The sequence below is a fragment of the Mauremys reevesii genome, linkage group 21, assembly GCF_016161935.1.
Source record: "Mauremys reevesii isolate NIE-2019 linkage group 21, ASM1616193v1, whole genome shotgun sequence".
Classification (NCBI taxonomy): domain Eukaryota; kingdom Metazoa; phylum Chordata; order Testudines; family Geoemydidae; genus Mauremys; species Mauremys reevesii.
The window spans coordinates 8,301,051-8,319,492 of NC_052643.1; the positions used below are offsets into that span (position 1 = coordinate 8,301,051).

At 49.0% G+C, this 18,442-nt stretch overlaps 1 protein-coding gene across 5 annotated transcripts; it reads right to left on the bottom strand.

Moving 5' to 3' along the window:
* Positions 1-869: 869 nt before the first annotated feature.
* Positions 870-15,678, bottom strand: LOC120387989 (migration and invasion inhibitory protein). 5 transcript variants are annotated; one of them, XM_039509475.1, is made up of 11 exons: positions 14,859-14,968; positions 13,416-13,470; positions 10,183-10,373; positions 9,026-9,490; positions 8,287-8,389; positions 7,526-7,637; positions 6,201-6,265; positions 5,645-5,774; positions 5,140-5,236; positions 2,269-2,376; positions 870-1,968 (listed from the first exon to the last, which is right to left on the bottom strand). In XM_039509475.1, the coding sequence occupies exons 1-11, from the start codon at positions 14,910-14,912 to the stop codon at positions 1,828-1,830; spliced, it is 1,521 nt and encodes a 506-aa protein (XP_039365409.1). In that variant the 5' UTR covers positions 14,913-14,968; the 3' UTR covers positions 870-1,827. The 5 variants fall into 5 exon arrangements, with proteins under 5 accessions (XP_039365409.1, XP_039365412.1, XP_039365413.1 ...); XM_039509478.1 differs by lacking the exons at positions 13,416-13,470; positions 14,859-14,968 and adding an exon at positions 15,578-15,678; XM_039509479.1 differs by lacking the exons at positions 13,416-13,470; positions 14,859-14,968 and adding an exon at positions 15,304-15,458.
* Between the last annotated feature and the right edge of the window lie 2,764 nt (positions 15,679-18,442).

Consider the following 18,442-nt stretch of genomic DNA (forward strand, 5'->3'; position numbering starts at 1 on the left):
ACCTACATTTGGTGCCTGTAGTAAGCTCTGTAACACTAACAGACAAGGAGCCAAACTCATCCCTGGGGTAAGCCCATAGAAGTCAATGGTGTTACACGCTAGGGACGGGTTTGGACCAAGGTTTCTAAATACTCTTATGAGTAGGGCTCTTTGTTGGCCACGGAAGTCACGGATTCCATGACCTCCATGACTTCTGCAGTGGCCAGTGTGGCTGACCCAAGGGCCGCCTAAGCAGCTGGCTCCGGGACCAGCTGCTCGAGCAGCCCTGCAGCTGCCGCGGCTGGAGCAGTCCCAGGGCCAGCCACACTGGCAGTTGCGCCTGGCCCTGGGGACCGCCCAAGCAGCAGTCCGTGGGGTGGCTGGAGCAGTAGCTGCTCCAGAGGCCCCCCTGCAGCAGCAGCCCCCCAGGGTGCCCTCTGCAGTAACAGCCCCCAAGATTTAGCCAGGAGTATTTATTGTATAAGTCATAGCTAGGTCACGGGCATGAATTTTTTGTTTATTGCCATGACCTGTCTGCTATAAATATATACACCAGTGGTCCCCAACCTTTTTTGTCTGGCAGGTGCCAGACAACAAGCCCCGGAGGACCGTGGTGGCGGACAAGCATCCGCCAAAATGCCGCCGACAAGCGGCATCATCCAGAGGTGTCGCCGCCGAAATGACGCCCAATTTCGGCGGATGCTCGTCTGCCGGCAAGTACGCAGGCGCACTTAGATGCCAGGGTGCCTGCGGGCACCGCGTTGGGAACCCCTGGTATATATACTATACTGACTATACCAAAAATACTTGTAAGTAAATCGTAGCCTTACTTATGAGTTAAGAAGGCTTGACTACAAGCCTATTCCTATGATAGAACTCTACATTCCAGGTGTTATACTAGAAGATATAAAACTCCTTTCTTTATTTCCTAAAGAGAAAATAAAACCACACCACATTACACACCTCAAACAACTCTCACACATTATTTCAATGCAATCAAAAAACCTCCATGAGCAGGTCTTCAAAATGCCTTCCCACCAGCCTTTTACAGTCAGAGGGAAACATGATGTCAGCACATTCTAAGGCATTTTGTGGCTTTGTGATTCATAAAACATCTCTTTTTTTGACAATGGTTTCTTCCCCCCCCGCCACAGATCTATGCTGAATATGACCCACCAAATCGTCTGTCCAAAGATAATGCACAAAAACAAACATGTTTTTTCTTATTGGAACTAAGTCAGTGTCATTCTTCTTTAATGTAAGAATTAATCATGTTCCAAACCTCCTGGAAGCATGAAACTGAGCATCTTTGCACAACTCATGCTGTGCCATGCAGCTCACAGTCTGAACTCCTTGTCCAGAGAGTCAGAATTCTTGGTTTGATGAGTCAACTGTATCGTTTTTATGAGCTGGGTGGATGAACGCTCTGTACGTGTCTATTGCAATATACCCGATGGCTGTTCTATTACAGGGAGCAGGACTAGTCATTCTGTTTTCTTAAACCTACCAGATACGTCTTACAGCAACTTACCACGTACACTCAGTTTACACCCCTGGGTGGGAAAGTATAACGCGTGCACACAACTGCGGTGATTGTATGTACAACGGGCCGGTTAGAGGCCCAAACTGGCCAACTGCAAGCAATTTCAGCTATTGTCTAATCGCAACTTGCGCAATTCCAATACCCACGTGCATGTGGATTTTTCTGAGGGCGTTTGCACTTGCAGAGCTCGGAAAAAATCCCTCCTCTAAAGGTTCACTTTTAGGCAAACGCCATCATTTTTACTCACTCCCAGTATCCCCCTGGGTAATCAGGTCAGCAGCTGATACGGTTGAGACAGTAGGACTTTAATTAGGAGTTGCTCTGGAGCGTAGTGGCTTGTCTGGAGCTCTCTGCTGAGAAGCATTGCTAAGTCTGAACTGAGCTGAGCGGGACAGGGTTAGGAGCTGGTCCGTTCTGGTTCCTCCGGACATTCGGGACGCCAAGGTCTAGAACCCAAACAAAGACTCGATCAACCTACAAAACCAAAAATCCCACACCCCCCATCTCGTCACAGCGCAGAGAACCTTACGACACACTGTTGGTCTCCATTAACCCTTTCACTGCAGCACAGCGGCAGCATCGTTCCCTGGCCATCCCACTGGAAGGCAGATGCTTCCCAGCTTCATACCCAGTACACAGGGAAACAGAGCCCGATGCACTCTACGTCTCTTGCTCAGCTGTCAGTGAATTACCATCCTGGGCCCCCGAAAACAGGGCAAGTGCAACTCAGAAAAGCCTGTCCTTACCAGGTGAGAACGGTCAGCGGGTTTTTGCTGCAGTGAAGTTCGCAGATCCAAACTGCTAAGCGTGGGGCTGCTGGAGGGGACGACGTTCTCCCAACCGGCCAGGCAGTGCTGCGGGGAGAGGTCTGCCTGTGAATGCCTTCTTTGGTAGTGTACATGCCCCCAGAAAAGCAACAGCTCAGTCTCTCCAAAAGGGGGCTCTGAGAGACTGCTGAGTTCATTTCTTTAAGAGCTTTATATGGTCACAAAGAGGGACCGATGAGACCTTCACAGGCTCTACGGTGCAAAGCTACCTCACTTCCCCATGTGTCCTCTTCACTGGCTTCCAGCCATTTCCAAAAGCAGGTTAAAAAAAATAATAATGGAACAATTGGACTTTTTAAAATTTTAACTAAAAATACATGTTTTCTTTTAAAAAATTAAAGCTAATTAAAATTAAATTTGAAATTATGACAAATTTATGTTTAGGCCTAACCTTACTATATACTAATAAAGTCTTTTACAATAAATACAATTCATGCAGGACATGTTGGCTGCAGAAATTTTAAATAAAGTCAAAGCCCTGAACTGGTGGAAATTTCTGGCTAAGCGCTTGGAGCCAGAATTTGTTGAAACGGTAAACTAGCTTTTAACTGCAGTAGCCTATTCTGCAGGTGGAGAGAGAATTTTCTTCGGATCAGTTTATTCAATTAGTTCAGTTCAAAGTTGAAAAACTCACTAGGAGTTGGAAAAGCAGGCAAGTTTTTTCCCCACCCTCTTTTCCAATCTGTGGACAAAAATTAGGTGTGAGAGGATGAAATCTACTAGTTCTAAAATCTTGAAGGATATGGTGACCAGACACAATCTGTTGAATTCATTAATACAGATAGTTCTTCCTTTGTTTAATAAACCAGTTAGTTTTAAACACAAAACATTCTGATGACCTCACTTTGTGTTTTCTTGTGTATCCAGCACACTTACGGCAGTTTTATTTAACTAATTAAAAAAATATATAAAACCTTTAAAATGCTGGTTTGCGGCATTTTTAAATTGTATTTCAATTTCCATCCAAATGCAGCTTGTGACACAAAACAATTAAAAAATGACTCGTCTACTAAAGAAGAAATGCATCATTCTCTAACAATAAAACGTCATAAAATACATCATTTCCTAACAATAAAACAGTTGTAAAAGAATCTGAATAAATGAATGTTAGGCTATAGAATTTCTTAAATAAATGCATGTAAATATAGTGTGTCCTCCTGGTTAGCAAAAAGAAGTACCAAGCAATCACAACCAACCTTTCTGTATGAAAATAAGTAAAAAGTACAAATGCAAACAAGATTAAAATTGATTATTTAAATCAAGAGTTTCTATTTGCTGTTTGAAATCAAACTTAAAACCAATGATTGTCAAATCACATGTGGTTGCAATGACAGACAAGGTGGGTGAGATAACACCTCACCTTCCTTATCTCTCTACTAATCTGGGACTCTCGCAGCTACAGCTACACTGCATAAAACACGGAGTAACACATAGTTGCAAGATTTGTCACATCAGCTTCCTGAGCATTCTGAACTCAATGCACCGGGCCTGCATTTACCTCCAGACAGAATTTTGGCTGGAGCTGTGCAAATAACTGGTTGCCTCCCTAAGAAACTACTTTGCTGGTTTTTCAGTGACTCAACAAGCCAAAAGAATATTTGTTTCAGGTCGAAGTAAATGTTTTGCTTGACCCAAAACATAATGTTTTGTTCCAATTTCAAAAGGGTTTCTGGTTTTGTTTTGTTTTTAAATCAAATGGAAGGAAATTTCAAATAAAAAAGTTGTTTTGAAGTGAAAAAAAGTCAAAACGTTTCCTTTGGAAACTGTCAAAACTAAATGTTTCTGTTTGTCTGGAAAACAATATTTTACAGGTTGTTGAGTTTTTTGACCTAAACAATTTGGCGAAATTGACACGAATTCACAAAATGTTTCAGTCAACTTAAATCTGCAGTTTTCAATGACAAAAGTTTCAGGGCCAGATCCGTCCCTCTGGAGCTCTTTGCTCTCCGAGCCACCGAGGGTAGGTCTACACAGCAACTAGACACCCGTGGCTGGCCTGTGCCAGCCAGCTTGGGCTTGTGGGGCTTGCACTTGCAGGGCTGTTTCACTGCTGTGTCGACGTCAGGGCTTGGGCCTGGGCTCTAGGATCTTGCAGGGTGGGAGGGTCCCCGAGCTTGGGCTCCAACCTGAGCCCCGAAGTCTACACAGCTGTGAAACAACCCCGCAGCCCGAGCCTCGGGAGCCTGAATCAGCTGGCACGGGCCAGCTGCGGGTTATTCTTTTGCTGGGTAGACATACACCTTGTCTATATAAACACCTGCCTCCTCTGCTTCGGCCCACACTCTATCCATTCATCCTGCTTGTCGCCTTTTACCGCACGCTGCGGTTCGCTGCATTTTACCAGCAAAACTGTTTATTTGCAGATGCGAGCAGCGACAACAGCCTGTTTTTCTCTCTCTGCTGCATTCTTTTGCCCTGTCTGTCTGCAGGAGAGCCACTGTACCCAACTCTGCAGGCATCTGCTCTCAGTGTCAAGCATTTGGACACACGCCGTGTATGCAGAGGGTTATATAAATTATATTGTGTTACAGACGGGCATGGGCCGCAGAATTTGCACCTAAGCTTGGCTCTTCCTGGCTGCCACAATGATCGGACCAGTCTCAAACCCTCGCTCTGAATTTCCCCCCGGTTTGGGGGTGTTCAGCTCCGGGATCTTAGCCGAGACCCATGCCTGGCATTAACACATCAAGGCTCTTGGTTCTCTTGTTTTCCTAACATGCTACTATTACCATTCACCAGGTGAGGATGCAGCCACCTGCATAACAGTCAAATGGGAAGGTGGAAACTTACCGAGGGTAAAGCCAGATCGTCTGCCGGTTCAAAGCTCTTCCTGCGATGGATTTTGTGCTTATAGGCAGGCAGGAGGGTGGACCTGGGAATGCTGACCCTGCAACCAACCAGAGGGAGTAACTGCGCAGGTCCTCCAGAAGAGACATCGCAGCGCAGAAGACATCTGCACTCCTCCTGCCACACCTGGAGTCTTAGAGCCTCATCCAATGCCTGCTGAAGTCAATGGGCTCTGGATAAGGGACTAGTGTCTACACCCAGACTCTGGACTAAATTCAGCCCCGAGGTAAGCGGGTACATCTCCCATTGACTTCATATGGGAGCTGCTCCTGCTTACATCATAGCTGAATTTGGCCCTTTTGCATTTCAAAGCCCAGAGCTCCCTCTCCCCTAAGACAGCAACTTTGTAAGGAGACATCTTAAAGAGACCTCCTCCCCCATGCTTAGCTGGCTCTTTGTCACAGGAAGCCATCAGGGTAGACACTCGGGCTACTAGCACTGTACAGACCTGACGTAGGCTGGTTCCTCCAGTGTCTCCGGAGGCCGTCGGGCTCTCGGGGTCTTACACACGGGGCAGGCAGACTGGGAATCCACAGGGACGGTAAACAGGCGCCTGTTTAATCGATAGCAATAAACACCTGCCGGGCAGAGGAGAGAGCGTTACTTCATTCATAGCCTGTGGCACTCTTCTTCCCCAATGCACCATACACACCACACAGAACCAAACCCCGCTGTTCTCCCAGAGTACTTTTTACACGGTTATTTCCCTCCCATTCAACTGTTTCCTGAAAACAGATGCAGATTTAGCTGAACTTCCTCAACTTACAGCATGGTCAGTCAGGTCAATTACAGAGAACCCTGGAGAAACAGAGATTATCTTTCGTGTCATCAGCTCAGGGACTCCTGCCTCTTTGGAGTGGGAAGTGGGGGCTGCAGAGGGGCTGAACTGTGAATTCTTCTTGCATCCCTTCTGAGAGGCTTAAGGCCGGGGTTTTCCAAAAAGAAAGCCACAGAGCACAGCTGCCCGTGCCTAGAAACTAGATCTGGAAGGCATCTTATCTTACACTGATGGGAACTGGAATCCAAGTCTGCTTCTTGTTCAGGAGCCAAGAAACCCGCTGCCTCTGGCCTAAGGAAACAAAGATTCAGTCACAGCTGTGCACTCTGGAGCCAGTGATGGGAACAATCAATATCCCCCAGAGGGGGTCTCTTGCTGTCCAGACCTCCCTTTAGACTGGCGTGGTGGGGAAAGCACTCGTCTCACTTTATACTTGCACCAAGAAACTGAAGGGCTATTCACAGAGCAAAATGTCCATCTCTGGGCAGAGGACAGACCTGCTGCATTAGCATATACAGTAAAAGCTCCGCTATCTGGCACTTTATCAAGTGGAAATCTCTAGAAACTGGCATTTCTGAAGCTCCATTAAAAGTTCGGTTGATAAGGAGCCAGCAGGCTCCCTGCCTGGCTCTGTGTGGCTCCCCAGAAGTGGTGACATGTCCCTGCTGCTCTTAGGTGGTTCATAGGGGCTCCGTGTGCTGCCCCCGCCCTGTGCGCTGGCTCCAGAGCACCCATTGGCCAGGAATCACAGCCAGTGGGAACTGCAGGGGCAGAGGAAGCATGCAGAGCCGCCTGGCTGCGCCTCCGCCTAAGAGCAGCAGGGACATGTCGCTGCTTGCTGGGAGCTGCCCGAGATGAGTGCCGCCCGGATCCGGCACCCAGCACCCCCTCCCACACCCCAACCCCCAGCCCTAAGCTCCCCCAAACTCCTCCCACAGCCCACGCCCCGCACCCCACCCCCTCCCATGCCCCAACCCTGAGCCCCCTTCCAAACCCAAATCTTCCCAGAGTCCTGCACCCCAACCCCCAGTCCTGAGCCACCTCCCACACCCAAACTCCTCCCAGCGCCCCACATCCCAACCCCCAGCCCTGAGCCCCTGCCACATCCAAACTCCTCCCAGAGCATGCGCTCCACACCCCTTCCCACACCCAACTCTGAGCCTCCTCCCACACCCAAACTCCCTCCCCTCCGTTGGTAAGTAGAACTCTTAGTTAACCGGAATTTTTGACTTACCGGCACCCCCAATTCTCCGATGCTGGATAACAAAGCTTTTACTGTACTTGATGACACAAACTAATTCAGAAACCCATTTCAATCGCTCCCAGATGTTCCTGGTTTCTTGGCCATGCAGGAATGATACCATTCACCCTCTGTACGTGGCTCTGGGGAGCAAACAGCTGCTCCCCAGAAAGAGAGCAAACGCTCGGTGACCCTCTGATGGGCTGGATGAGCCATCCTCACAGTCGCCTGCTCCTCAGAGGAGGTGGCAAACCCCCCACCAGTTCTTCCCTTGTTCCTGGCGCTCACTGCCACCTTAGTCCCCTCCTTACCCCAGGTCTTCCTCATGGACACACGCTTCCTTGTTCACCTGCCGGAACTCCCTGAGCTCAGAGAAGTACTGCTCAGATTTCTCTGACACCGACGAGTCCGTCTCCAGCAGCCCTGGGAACGCGAAGCGGAGAAGGAAATTCAAAGCTGGAACTGCATCCGAGACAGGTGCCCTGGGAAAGCTCACGTGAAGCTGTCAGCTAACCAGGGTGCTGAGTGCCAAAGAGGGCGACTGATCAGACCAGCAGACACAAAGGGAGCAGCGTGGCCAAGCAGACACTGCCTCGGTCGAAGGAGAGACCCCAGCGGCGCCACAGACCAGGAGGGGCCAGTGACTTCCGTGACTCTGAACAGCTAGTGCAAAAAGCCTTGAAATGATCTCTCCTCCTCGTCTCCTTCGTTCCTCCCCTGGGCTCCCTCTCGAATTCTCTCAGCCCCACAGCAGCTGCATGGATTCCTGGCCAGTCTCTTCACTGCCATCCCAGGAAAGCACAGGTCATCTCTGCACTGACCGAGGAACCAGGTCTGGCTTGGCAAAACTGCAGCTCTTGTGCGGAGAACACTGGTCAACTGGCAGCCTTGTCAGCGGTACCGAGGCAACAGCTCACTATGCCCTGGTCCCACAGCGCGCGCTGTCTCCAGCCCCGGGCCTGCACCTCGGTCTGTACCCTTCGCCATACAGGAGGGGAGTTGTGATTTTAGCCCCTCCGTCAACCAGATCACCCCAATAACACCACAGATGTGCGGTGGGGCTAGGACTCGCCTGCAATCCAGTCGTAGCCCAAGAAAGGACGCGCTGACCAGCTATCGGCGGGGATGGTGTATTCCTCAGGGTCCGACAGAAAAGTCACTCGGCCAGCTTCCTTCTGGGGCGAAAAGAGTTCACAGCTCACTAGAGACTCCTTATGCGGCTACACGGACGCTGCGCTCCTCAAAGGGGACCTATTTTCTAGCTGTAGAAAGCGGGGCGGCTGTGGTCTAATGAACTGGGCTCTAGTCTCAGCCGTACCAGCAATTCACTGCCTGGCTTTGGGCGGGTCTCTCACCCCTCTCTGCACAACGGAGCCACGTGGCCAAGGCCACGCAGCAAGTCAGTGGCAGAGCCGCAATCAGCGCGCAGGGCTTGCCGACTTCCAGCTCCGCGCTGACAATGCTACCCCAGGCTGCCCTGAGCTGCCTAGCAGGTTACATCCGGCACCAGTTGTTGCCGGATGTATACTCTGTGCTTCTGGAGACAAGCTGCGCAATGGGGGTATCCCACGAGGCCCTCTGCGGGCAGTCAGTAGCCGCGCTGCCTGAGCGGCCTGTCCCGAATGTGCGTGGTGAGGGCAGCAATGGGGTGAGGGAGGGGGCTCAGCTCTCATTCCACAGAGAAGGGGGAAGAGGGTGGGTGAGATGCCAGGGGCCCTCAGCTACTAGGAATGGAACAATCTGGACCCGGATATTTATTTCTCCTCCACCTGGCTTGAGCTGCTCAGGCCGATGCTCATCTTGCTTTTTACCTTGGCTTCTTTACCCCCAGGTGTCAGCAGGATTGATTTGGGAGTCCTGGAGTCTCTAATGGCTGTTTGTCGCCGGCCACTCCCTTCCGCTGGGGTCCTGCCCAGCGCCGTCTCTGCCTCAGCCCGTGGCCTGCCCCTCTCCTGGGCACCGTGGAGCATGGTGGATTGCTTTCTGCTCTCTCTGTCTTCCACCGGGCTGGATTCTTCCTCAGGGCTTCTCAGGGCGCTGCCGTCTCTGGAGGTTACTCTGGTGATGGAAGCTGCCGGTGTGAAGCTTCGTTCTGCCCTGAGGGAACCCGGATGCGCCCCCGCCCTGCGGTGCAGCACACCCCTCCCCTCCCTGCCGCACGCTGCGGGTTTCAATGGCGAACGAAGGGCTGCCCTGGCTGCGCTGGCCCTGGGTTCCACAGACACTAGCGTCACGGGGTCCGTCGCGCCCTTCGTCACACGGACTTGGTTCTCCTTCTGTAACGAGCACAGAGACCCACACGTCACCGCACAGAGACAGCTCAGGATAACTCAGCCTCCTACCGTTCTACGCATCCCCACCCTGCCATGCGCCAGTCATACAGAGAAGGGAAAAGGCCTTGTGTTGGGCTTGAGCCACCGCTGATCACTGTACGGAGTGGGTGTGAACAGGCTACATCCAGGCCTCTTCGCCCACATGCGAGAATCACTGCAATGGGTGACCTCTGAGGTGGTGGGGGATTAAAGGACAATGGTCCAGGATACCCCTCCTCGCACCTCAGCTAGTGATACGTGTGTAACAGACACTGCCCTAGCCAAGAGGCAGAGCCTTTGCTAGACGGACGGAGCTCAGACCATGGGATCGCTTATTTCTCCAGCAGACTCCACAGCCACTGGATCGCACCACGAGTCTCATGCACATGCACCTCATCTACCCGGCAACTCTCTCTGCAGCATTGCTGTCTGTCACTGCGGTGCCCCTTGCTTCCCCGCCCTGTGCCTGGCGGATCTCAGCATTTCTAGCCCCGAGCCTCTGGGTACTGCAGGTTTGAAAAACGCCTTTTACATTAGGAAATCTCAGTTCCAGGCATGGAACAGTTAGAGAGGAAAATGCATTTCTGCTACAGCATCATTGCCCCTTTGCATCACTCTTATCTAGCCAGCCTGGCCCAGCCCAGCTCAGCACATACCCCTCTCTTAGGAACAGGGACAGCTCTCTCTGCAGGAGTTGTTCTTCTGGAAAGAGAGGATGCTGACAGTGGCTTGCGAGGAAGTCTTTTCTTGATCTCTTCCTGCTTCGCCTTGAGCCTTTCCAGAAGGTCTTGGTTTGCATGACGCAGCCTCTCCAGTTGCTCCGACTCCATCTTCTGCATGACGGTCCCTGTAGGGCCAGAGAAAGGTGGGCTGCATAACTGTGAGCACTCCACAAAGGAGCCATTGAGTTACAAATTGAGGGGAATCCTCTCTAGAGACAAGTGCTGGAGGGTCTTCTGACAGTTGGAGTTTTTATCAGATCCCCTGAGAAAGGAATCAGTCTCAAAAGTCTCCAGGCTTTATGCACTCTAAGAACAAGCATCATTTTTCATTTCTCTTCCTCATGGGACGTTATCAAGTAATTTAGGCCCCAAATCTGAGTGCTCTTAAAAAGAGAGATTATAAAACCTAACAGGGGAAATAAACCACCACGATTTAAAAACAAAAACAGAATAATAGGACTGGAAGGGACCTTGAGAGTCCAGTCCCGTGCACTCATGGCAGGGCTAAGTATTATCTATATCATCCCTGACAGGTGTTTTTTAAGAGCAGGTTAGACAAACTCCAATGATGGAGATTCCACAATTTCCCTAGGCAATTTATTCCAGTGCTTAACCACCCTGACAGTTAGGAAGTTTTTCCTAATGTCCAACCTAAACCTCCCTGGCTGCAGTTTAAGCCCATTGCTTCTTGTCCTATTCTCAGAGGTTAAGAAGAACAATTTTTCTCCCTCCTCCTTGTAACAACCTTTTATGTACTAAAAAATTGTTATCATGTCCCCTCTCAGTCTTCTCTTTTCCAGACTAAAGAAACCCAATTTTTTCAATCTTTCCTCCTAGGTCATGTTTTCTAGACCTTTAGTCATTTTTGTTGCTCTTCTCTGGACTTTTGCCAATTTGTCCACATCTTTCCTGAAATGTGGACACAATACCCCAGTTGAAGCCTAATCAGCGCGGAGTAGAATGGAAGAATTACTTCTCGTGTCTTGCTTACAAGACGCCTGCTAATACATCCCAGAATGATGTTAGCTTTTTTTTGCAACAGTGTTACACTGTTGACTCATATTTAGCTTGTGGTCCACTATGACCCCCAGATCCCTTTTTGCAGTGCTCCTTCCTCGACAGTCATTTCCCATTGTGTATGTGTGCAACTGATTGTTCCTTCCAAAGTGGAGTACTTTGCATTTGTCCTTATTGAACTTCATCCTATTTACTTCAGACCCTTTCTCCAGTTTGTCCAGATCATTTTGAATTTCAATCCTACCCTCCAAAGCACTTGCAACCCCTCCCAGCTTGGTATCATCTGCAAACTTTATAAGTGGACTCTCTGTGCCATTGTCTAAATCACTGATGAAGATATTGAACAGAACCAGACCCAGAACTGATCCCTGTAGGACCCCACTCATTATGCCCTTCCAGCATGACTGTGAACCACTGATAACTACTCTCTGGGAACGGTTTTCCAACCAGGTTTGCACCCACCTTATAGTAGCTCCACCTAGGTTGCATTTCTCTAGTTTGTTTACAAGAAGGTCACGTGAAACAGTATCAAAAGAAACAAATATTTAAATGACATTGGGTTTAAATAACCCTGCACTGAACATGAGAATGTGAAAACCTGCTATATTAATTAGCCTAAACTTAGGCACCAAACCCCATACCTGATTTGTAGAGGGGTGGAGCACCTGTAACTCTGGTTGATAACTTTGGCCTAGGGTTTTAAATTACTTTTTGGTTTAATCATAGCTATTTTAGTAATTCCTAGAAATGTACACATTTAAAGCATCGTGCACACAGTAATTAATCCATAGCAGACCCTGGAGAAGTATGTAGGTCACTATTGTCACCCACGTTTTACAGACGAGCTAACTAGAGCACAAAGAGGGGAAATGACTTTCCCAAAGCCAGAGTGTGAATGAGTGACTCAGACAGGGCAAGTGTACTGACAGCCAATCCTATGCTTCAGCCTCTGCACCACGCTGCCTCTCTCGTTGGTAATACCGGTAGAGGGAGTTAAACCAACAAACACTTGTGTTGACAGGACGATGGCTTCGTTGTCCAGCATGCTGGGCCACAAGCAAGGGAAAAGGGATTTTATAAAGGAAAGAGTCATAGAAATGTAGGACCTCGAGAGGTCATTAGTCCAGTCCTCTGCACTAAGGCAGGACTAAGTATCATCATTCTAGACCATCCCTGACAGGTGTGTGTCTAACATGTTCTTTAAAACCTCCAATGACCCACACACCACAATGTCCCCAGGTAATCTGTTCCAGGGCTTACCTACCCTTACAGTTACGAAACATTTCCTAATGTCCAACCTAGACAGCCCTTGCTGCAATTTAAGTCTTAGCTTGTCCTCAGTGAATAAGGAGAACAATTTATAACCGTCCTCTTTATAACAAACTTTGACTGTTATTATGTGCCTGTCAGTCTTGTCTCCAGACTAAACAAACCCACGTTTTTTAATCTTTCCTCGTAGGTCATGGTTTTTTATACCTTTCATCATTTTCGTAGCTCTCCAATTTGTCCATATCTTTCCTGAAGTGAGGTGCCCAGAACTGGACACAGTACCCCAACTGAGGCCGTGCCAGAGTAGAGAGGAAGAATTACTTCTCGGCTCTGGCTTACAACACTCCTGCTAATACAGCCCAGAACGACGTTCGCTTTTTTTTGCGAGTGTATAACATACAGTATAGTGTATACGATGTTAAGGTTGTGATCCACTCCCCCAGATCCTTCCTAGGCAGTCATTTCCCATTTTGTATTTGTGCAGTTGATTACTTCTTCCTAAGCACAGTATTGTGCATTTGGTCCTTATTGAACTCTACCCTATTTATTTCTGACCATTTCTCCAGTTTATCAAGATCATTTTGAATTCTAATCTTGTCCTTCAAAGTGCTTGCAATCCCTCTCAGCTTGGGGTCATCTGCAAATGTTATGAGTCCACTCTCCACTCCATTATTCAAGTCATTAATGAAAATATCAAATAGTACCAGACCAAGGACAGATCCCTGCACGGCCCTACATGATATGCCCTTCCAATTTGATGGTGAACCAGTCGATAAAAAAAGTGTGGCCTTTCCAACCAGTTGTGCATCCACCGTACAGTAGGCTCTTTTTCCCTAGTCTGCTGATGAGAAGATCATGCGAGACAATATGAGAAGCCTTACCAAAGTTGAGATATACCACATCTACTGCTTCCCCACATCCACAAGGCTTGTTGTACTGTCAAAGAAGGATATTAGGTTGGTTTGACATCATTTGTTCTTGACAAATCCATGGTGAGTGTTACTTATCACTTTATCTTCTAGGTGCTTACAAATTGATTATTTGCTCCAATTATCTTTCTGGATACCAAAGTTAAGCTGATTGGTATATAATTCCCCGGTTGTCCTTATTCCACTTTCTAAATATAGGTACTATATTTGTCCTTTTCCAGTCCTCTGGAATCTCTCTTGTCCTCCATGAGTTCCCAAAGATAATCACTAATTGCTCAGAGATCTCTTCAGTTAATTCCTTAAGTATTCTAAGACGTATTTCATCAGTCCCAGCCAGGGGCCCGAATCGAAAGAGCAGCCATCAAAGACAGTGTCAGGACTTCGGCGGCAGCTCAATTAGCTGCCGGTGCCTTCAGTGGCACATCGGTGGAGAGTCCTTAGGGGCGCGGGGCCCGATTCGGGGGAATCGCCCTAAAGCCGGCCCTGGTCCCAGCCTACCTGAAGACAACTAACTTGTCTAAGTCATTCTTAATTTCATCATTCCCTATTTTAGCCTCAGATCCTACCCCATTTACACTGATGTTCACTATGTTAGTCTGATCACTGCTAACCTTTTTGGTGAAAACTGAAACGAAAAAGGCATTTAAAACTCTTTGGACATTGTTGCGTTTTCTGCTATTGTCCTTCCCTCCTCATTAAGTAATGGACTTGCCCTGTCCTTGGTCTTCCTCTTGCATTCATAGAATGTTTTCCTGTGACCCTTTCATGCTTCTGGGTGTGTATATATTTATATATGAATAAAAATGTCATCCTTCATAATCTGACCTTGTTCATTGGGATAGTTTGCTCTTGTGCGCCTTTAATAATGTCTCTGAAAAACTAACAACTCTCCTGAACACTTTTTTCACTTAGACTTGCATGCCACAGGATCTTATCTGCCAACTCTCTGAGTTTGCTAAAGTCTGCCTTTTTGAAGTCCGTTATCTTTATTTTGCTGTTTCCCCTTCTGCCACTTCTAAGAATCATGAACTCAATCATTTCATGATCACTTTCAACCAAGCTGCCTTTCACCTTTAAATTCTCAACCAGTTCCTTCCTATGCGTCAGCATCAAATCCAGAATAGCCTCTCCACTAGTTGCTTTCTCCATCTTCTGTAGTAAAAAGTGGTCTCCAATGCATTCACGAACTTGCTGGATAACCTGTGCCCTGCTGCATCATTTTCCCAACAGACCTCCGGGTAGCTGAATCCCTCCCATCACCACAAAATCATGTGCTTTGGATGATTTTGTTAGTTATTTAAGGAAAGTCTCATCCGTCTCTTCTCTCTGGTTAGGTGGCCTGTCAAAGACCCTGATCATGACAGCACCCACGGTTTTTACCCTTTCTATCCTTACCCAAAGACTTTCAACAGGTCTGCCTCCCACTTTTCTTTCAACCTCAGTATACATCTTTGCTATCCGAGGCAACTCCTCTTTTCCCCTGCCTGTCCTTCCTGAACAGGCTGTAGATAACATGTATCCATTGGCTAAGATGGATTTTCTCCTACATTTACAGTTCTATAGCACCCTTTGTCCCAAAGCACCTTGTATAAATCAGATCTGATTTGTTTACACGTGCCTGTTGCCCTGGCAGCTGGACACATGACTCAGATCAAACCCCCGTGCACACAGCACGCCTGGGTGAAGAGGACACAATTGAAACAACCGAACACAACGTAAGTCACAGCAGCGAGGGGAGAGGCCCCACCCTCCATGCAGAAGTATATGGCCTTGGGGCACCCCGCGGATTACACGCAGGTCTGATCTGCTCTTCACACGGTGTTTCTCCGGCTCTGATCACCTGGGGAGCGAAGCCGCAGAGCTCTTTCATGTCCACACTGAGCTGGGCAGAGACCGGGCTGCAATGTCACCCGAAAGACCCAGCCCGCGGGCGGGGGGGGGGGTCTTTGCGCCTCCCCTGTAAGAGAGCAGAGGGATCCTTTCCCAGCTCAGAATTATGGGTCACAGCACCCGCCAGCCCCAACCAACCCCGGGCTCTGCCCCAGCTGCGTGGACCCCCGGCGCCCCCCTGCTCCCCACCGGGCCGGGGATTCCCCAGCCCCGCACGCACTCACCCTCCAGTCGCTTTCTGGTTTGTAGCAAAAAAGCCCCCCCCAGCCGCCTGCTGATTGGCCAGGGCGCCCGTCCCCAGCATGCAACGCCCCAACGGCCCGGAACTCAGTTTAAAGGGCCAGATTCCCCCCCACCCCCCGCCCCAGACAGCTGGCGGGGAACACGTGGGCGGCTGGCTCACGTGTCCGGTGCTTCCCCGCGGCTGCGAGGGGAGCCCCGGTAGGGCCCCAGGGCAGCGGAGATCAGGGATTTCCCTACACACACACCCCGAATTTCCCCAACGCCCTCCCCCCCAGTTTGGTGAACTAGTTACATGCAGTAGTGGCAATTTGGTGATTGGAAATTGAAACATTCATACACACTTGAAAAGCCTATGGAAATACCTGTAGCTGAAAAAAGTAGCCTAGATTTGAAAAGGATGACCACAGACTAGCTTTCTGATCCAGCTGTTAGTTTTTAGGCCAATGTGAGTGCATTCATTTCAGTGACATCGGCCAACCTAATACTTTCAAATTCTGATTTGTAAGCAAAGTCTAAATGAGCCCTCCCTGACAGCTAGTACAGAGGTGAGGGGAAAAGGCTTCAGGACCAGAATGTATTTACATTCACACCTAATCTACCTAGGTATCCAGCAAACAGAGCTGTGTTGCCCAAGTGATAGATTTTGGCTGGAGTTGAGTTACAAATCACTTGAATGCAAGGGGGTAATGAAATGTTGTTGTTGTTATTGTAGGAGTAGAACTGTACTTAGCCTGTGCTGATTGAGGGCACCAAGAGAGGGTGGAGATAGGTGTTTTGCTTGATGTCTGCATGAGTCACAAGTACTATCGGACCTGCCCCTCTCCACTGTTTAAAGAGAGAGTTGATTAGGCTCCATCGCTAGTCTTCTGTTTTGTTAAGTGACCACTACAGACCTGATTATCAGTGATTTCAGCTAAGTGCGTAGACCTGCTGTGGGACATGTTTCTGTGGAAGAGACGGCCCAGTCTGCACTACCAGCAAGGTTCGCCCCTGAGAGCTGGGCCGAACCTCAAGAGACTAACTCGCAGAGGTCACAGTGGCAGGTCACAGCAGCAGGTAATGGTACAGGGCCACTGGCAACAGAGCGATGGAGTGAACAGTGGCACAACAAGTGGCCAGAGCAAACTCTGAACAGCTAGAGGAACGAGCAAGGTGCCTTTTTGACCCCCACCTGGGAGGTGAACTCATGTGAAAGCACCTCTGAACTCAGTCTCCACTGACCAAGGCCAACACCGGTGAGTGTTAATGAGGCTGTTAAGAAAGGTGGAGCGACAACACAGTTCATGCAAACAAACATGGCTGTGGCATCATACTTTCTATTTAAACAAGAGAGAACTCACACTACAACCTGGAGGCTAACATTAAGGGCACTGTCACTTTTTCATCCTGAAGTTGAACACTGATTCCGAACAAGAGCAGCAAAATGCTCACTCTCTTTCTGCAAGAAACTCAACTGACTGGCTAGAAGCATGTGGTGCAACAGTGAAAGACTCAACAGTTGAAAAAGTGAAGACCTCTCTCACCACATTCAAAAAATTTGCATACATGGCTGATGAATGCACCGATGCAAATGGGCATCAAGTCATTGTGTATGTTATCTTGATGTCAGTGGTAGGCCAGTAGATACATTTCTAGATGTTCAAGTTATAGAAGACACATCGGCTGCATCTGTGACATCCCACATCTTAGAGTTAAATGCTTGTCAGTAGGACCCCAAACAGATGGCTGCTTGTGCATTTGATAGAGCTGCAAACGTCTCTGGAAGACATGGTGAAGTACAAGCTTTGCTCAGTGAAAAGTATAACCCTAATCTCTCCTATACACACTGCAGAGGCCTCACCTTTACCAGGGTACAGACATGGGGGCAGGATCAGCAGCAGGTCACACACACACTGCAGTCAGTACGCACCCTGGTCGGTACGGGAGGTGGTTTGCAGGTTCTGTGTGGGTGGGGGGGTACGTGACTTTGTAGCGGGGTAGGGGGGTTACAGATCTCATGCAACGGTCCCTGTCCTGGACCACAGAGCCATGCAGCAGAGGAATCTGTATCCGTCCTCCCCCGCCAAAAGGCCACATAGCCCCCGCACACAGAGTCCCAAAAAGGAGGGATGGCAGGCTCCATTGAAACATCCAGTCCGGCACTGCAGACCGCTCTGGGAGCAGGAGCCTGTCATTCCTTGAGTTTAGAGGCGGTCTTTACATCACTGCACACCCTACCCAGCACAGTCCGTGTCCCAGTTTCAACCCTGTAACGCAAAGTCATCAATAAAGAAACCTTTGTAAAGTTACAGTGGAACATGTATTTTATTTTTAAACGTGTGTTGGAAGTTGGGGAAGCGGGGTGGACGGGGTATGTAACTGCAGATGCTAGTCAACAGTAACTTGGTAAAGAAACAGGGGCAGGTTCAGCTTCTCTTTAAAGAAACTGAACAGTCACAGGTCACGCTGCTCACTGCTCGCTGGTACTTGAAGAGTTCCTTGTCGCTGTGCAAGGCGCCTGCACAGAGCTTCACCAGCCAGGGCATTAGCGGGTAGGCTGGGTCCCCGACGATCACTATAGGCATCTGCACATCCCCAAGACTTATTTTGTGGTCCGGGAAGAAACTACCTTCCTGCAGGCGTCTAAACAGACCAGAGTTCCTGAAAACACGCACGTCAAGAACTTTGCCTGGCCACCCAACGTTGATGTTGGTAAAACGTCCCCCATGGTCCACCAGTGCTCGCAGCACCATTGAAAAGTAGCCCTATTTCTCAGCAGCTGACTGTGGAAGAGGTGGACGATAAGGTGCGAGGAGTTGACAACGGCCATAACTGCAGCGGGATCCGTGCTCAAAGTGCTGTGGCGC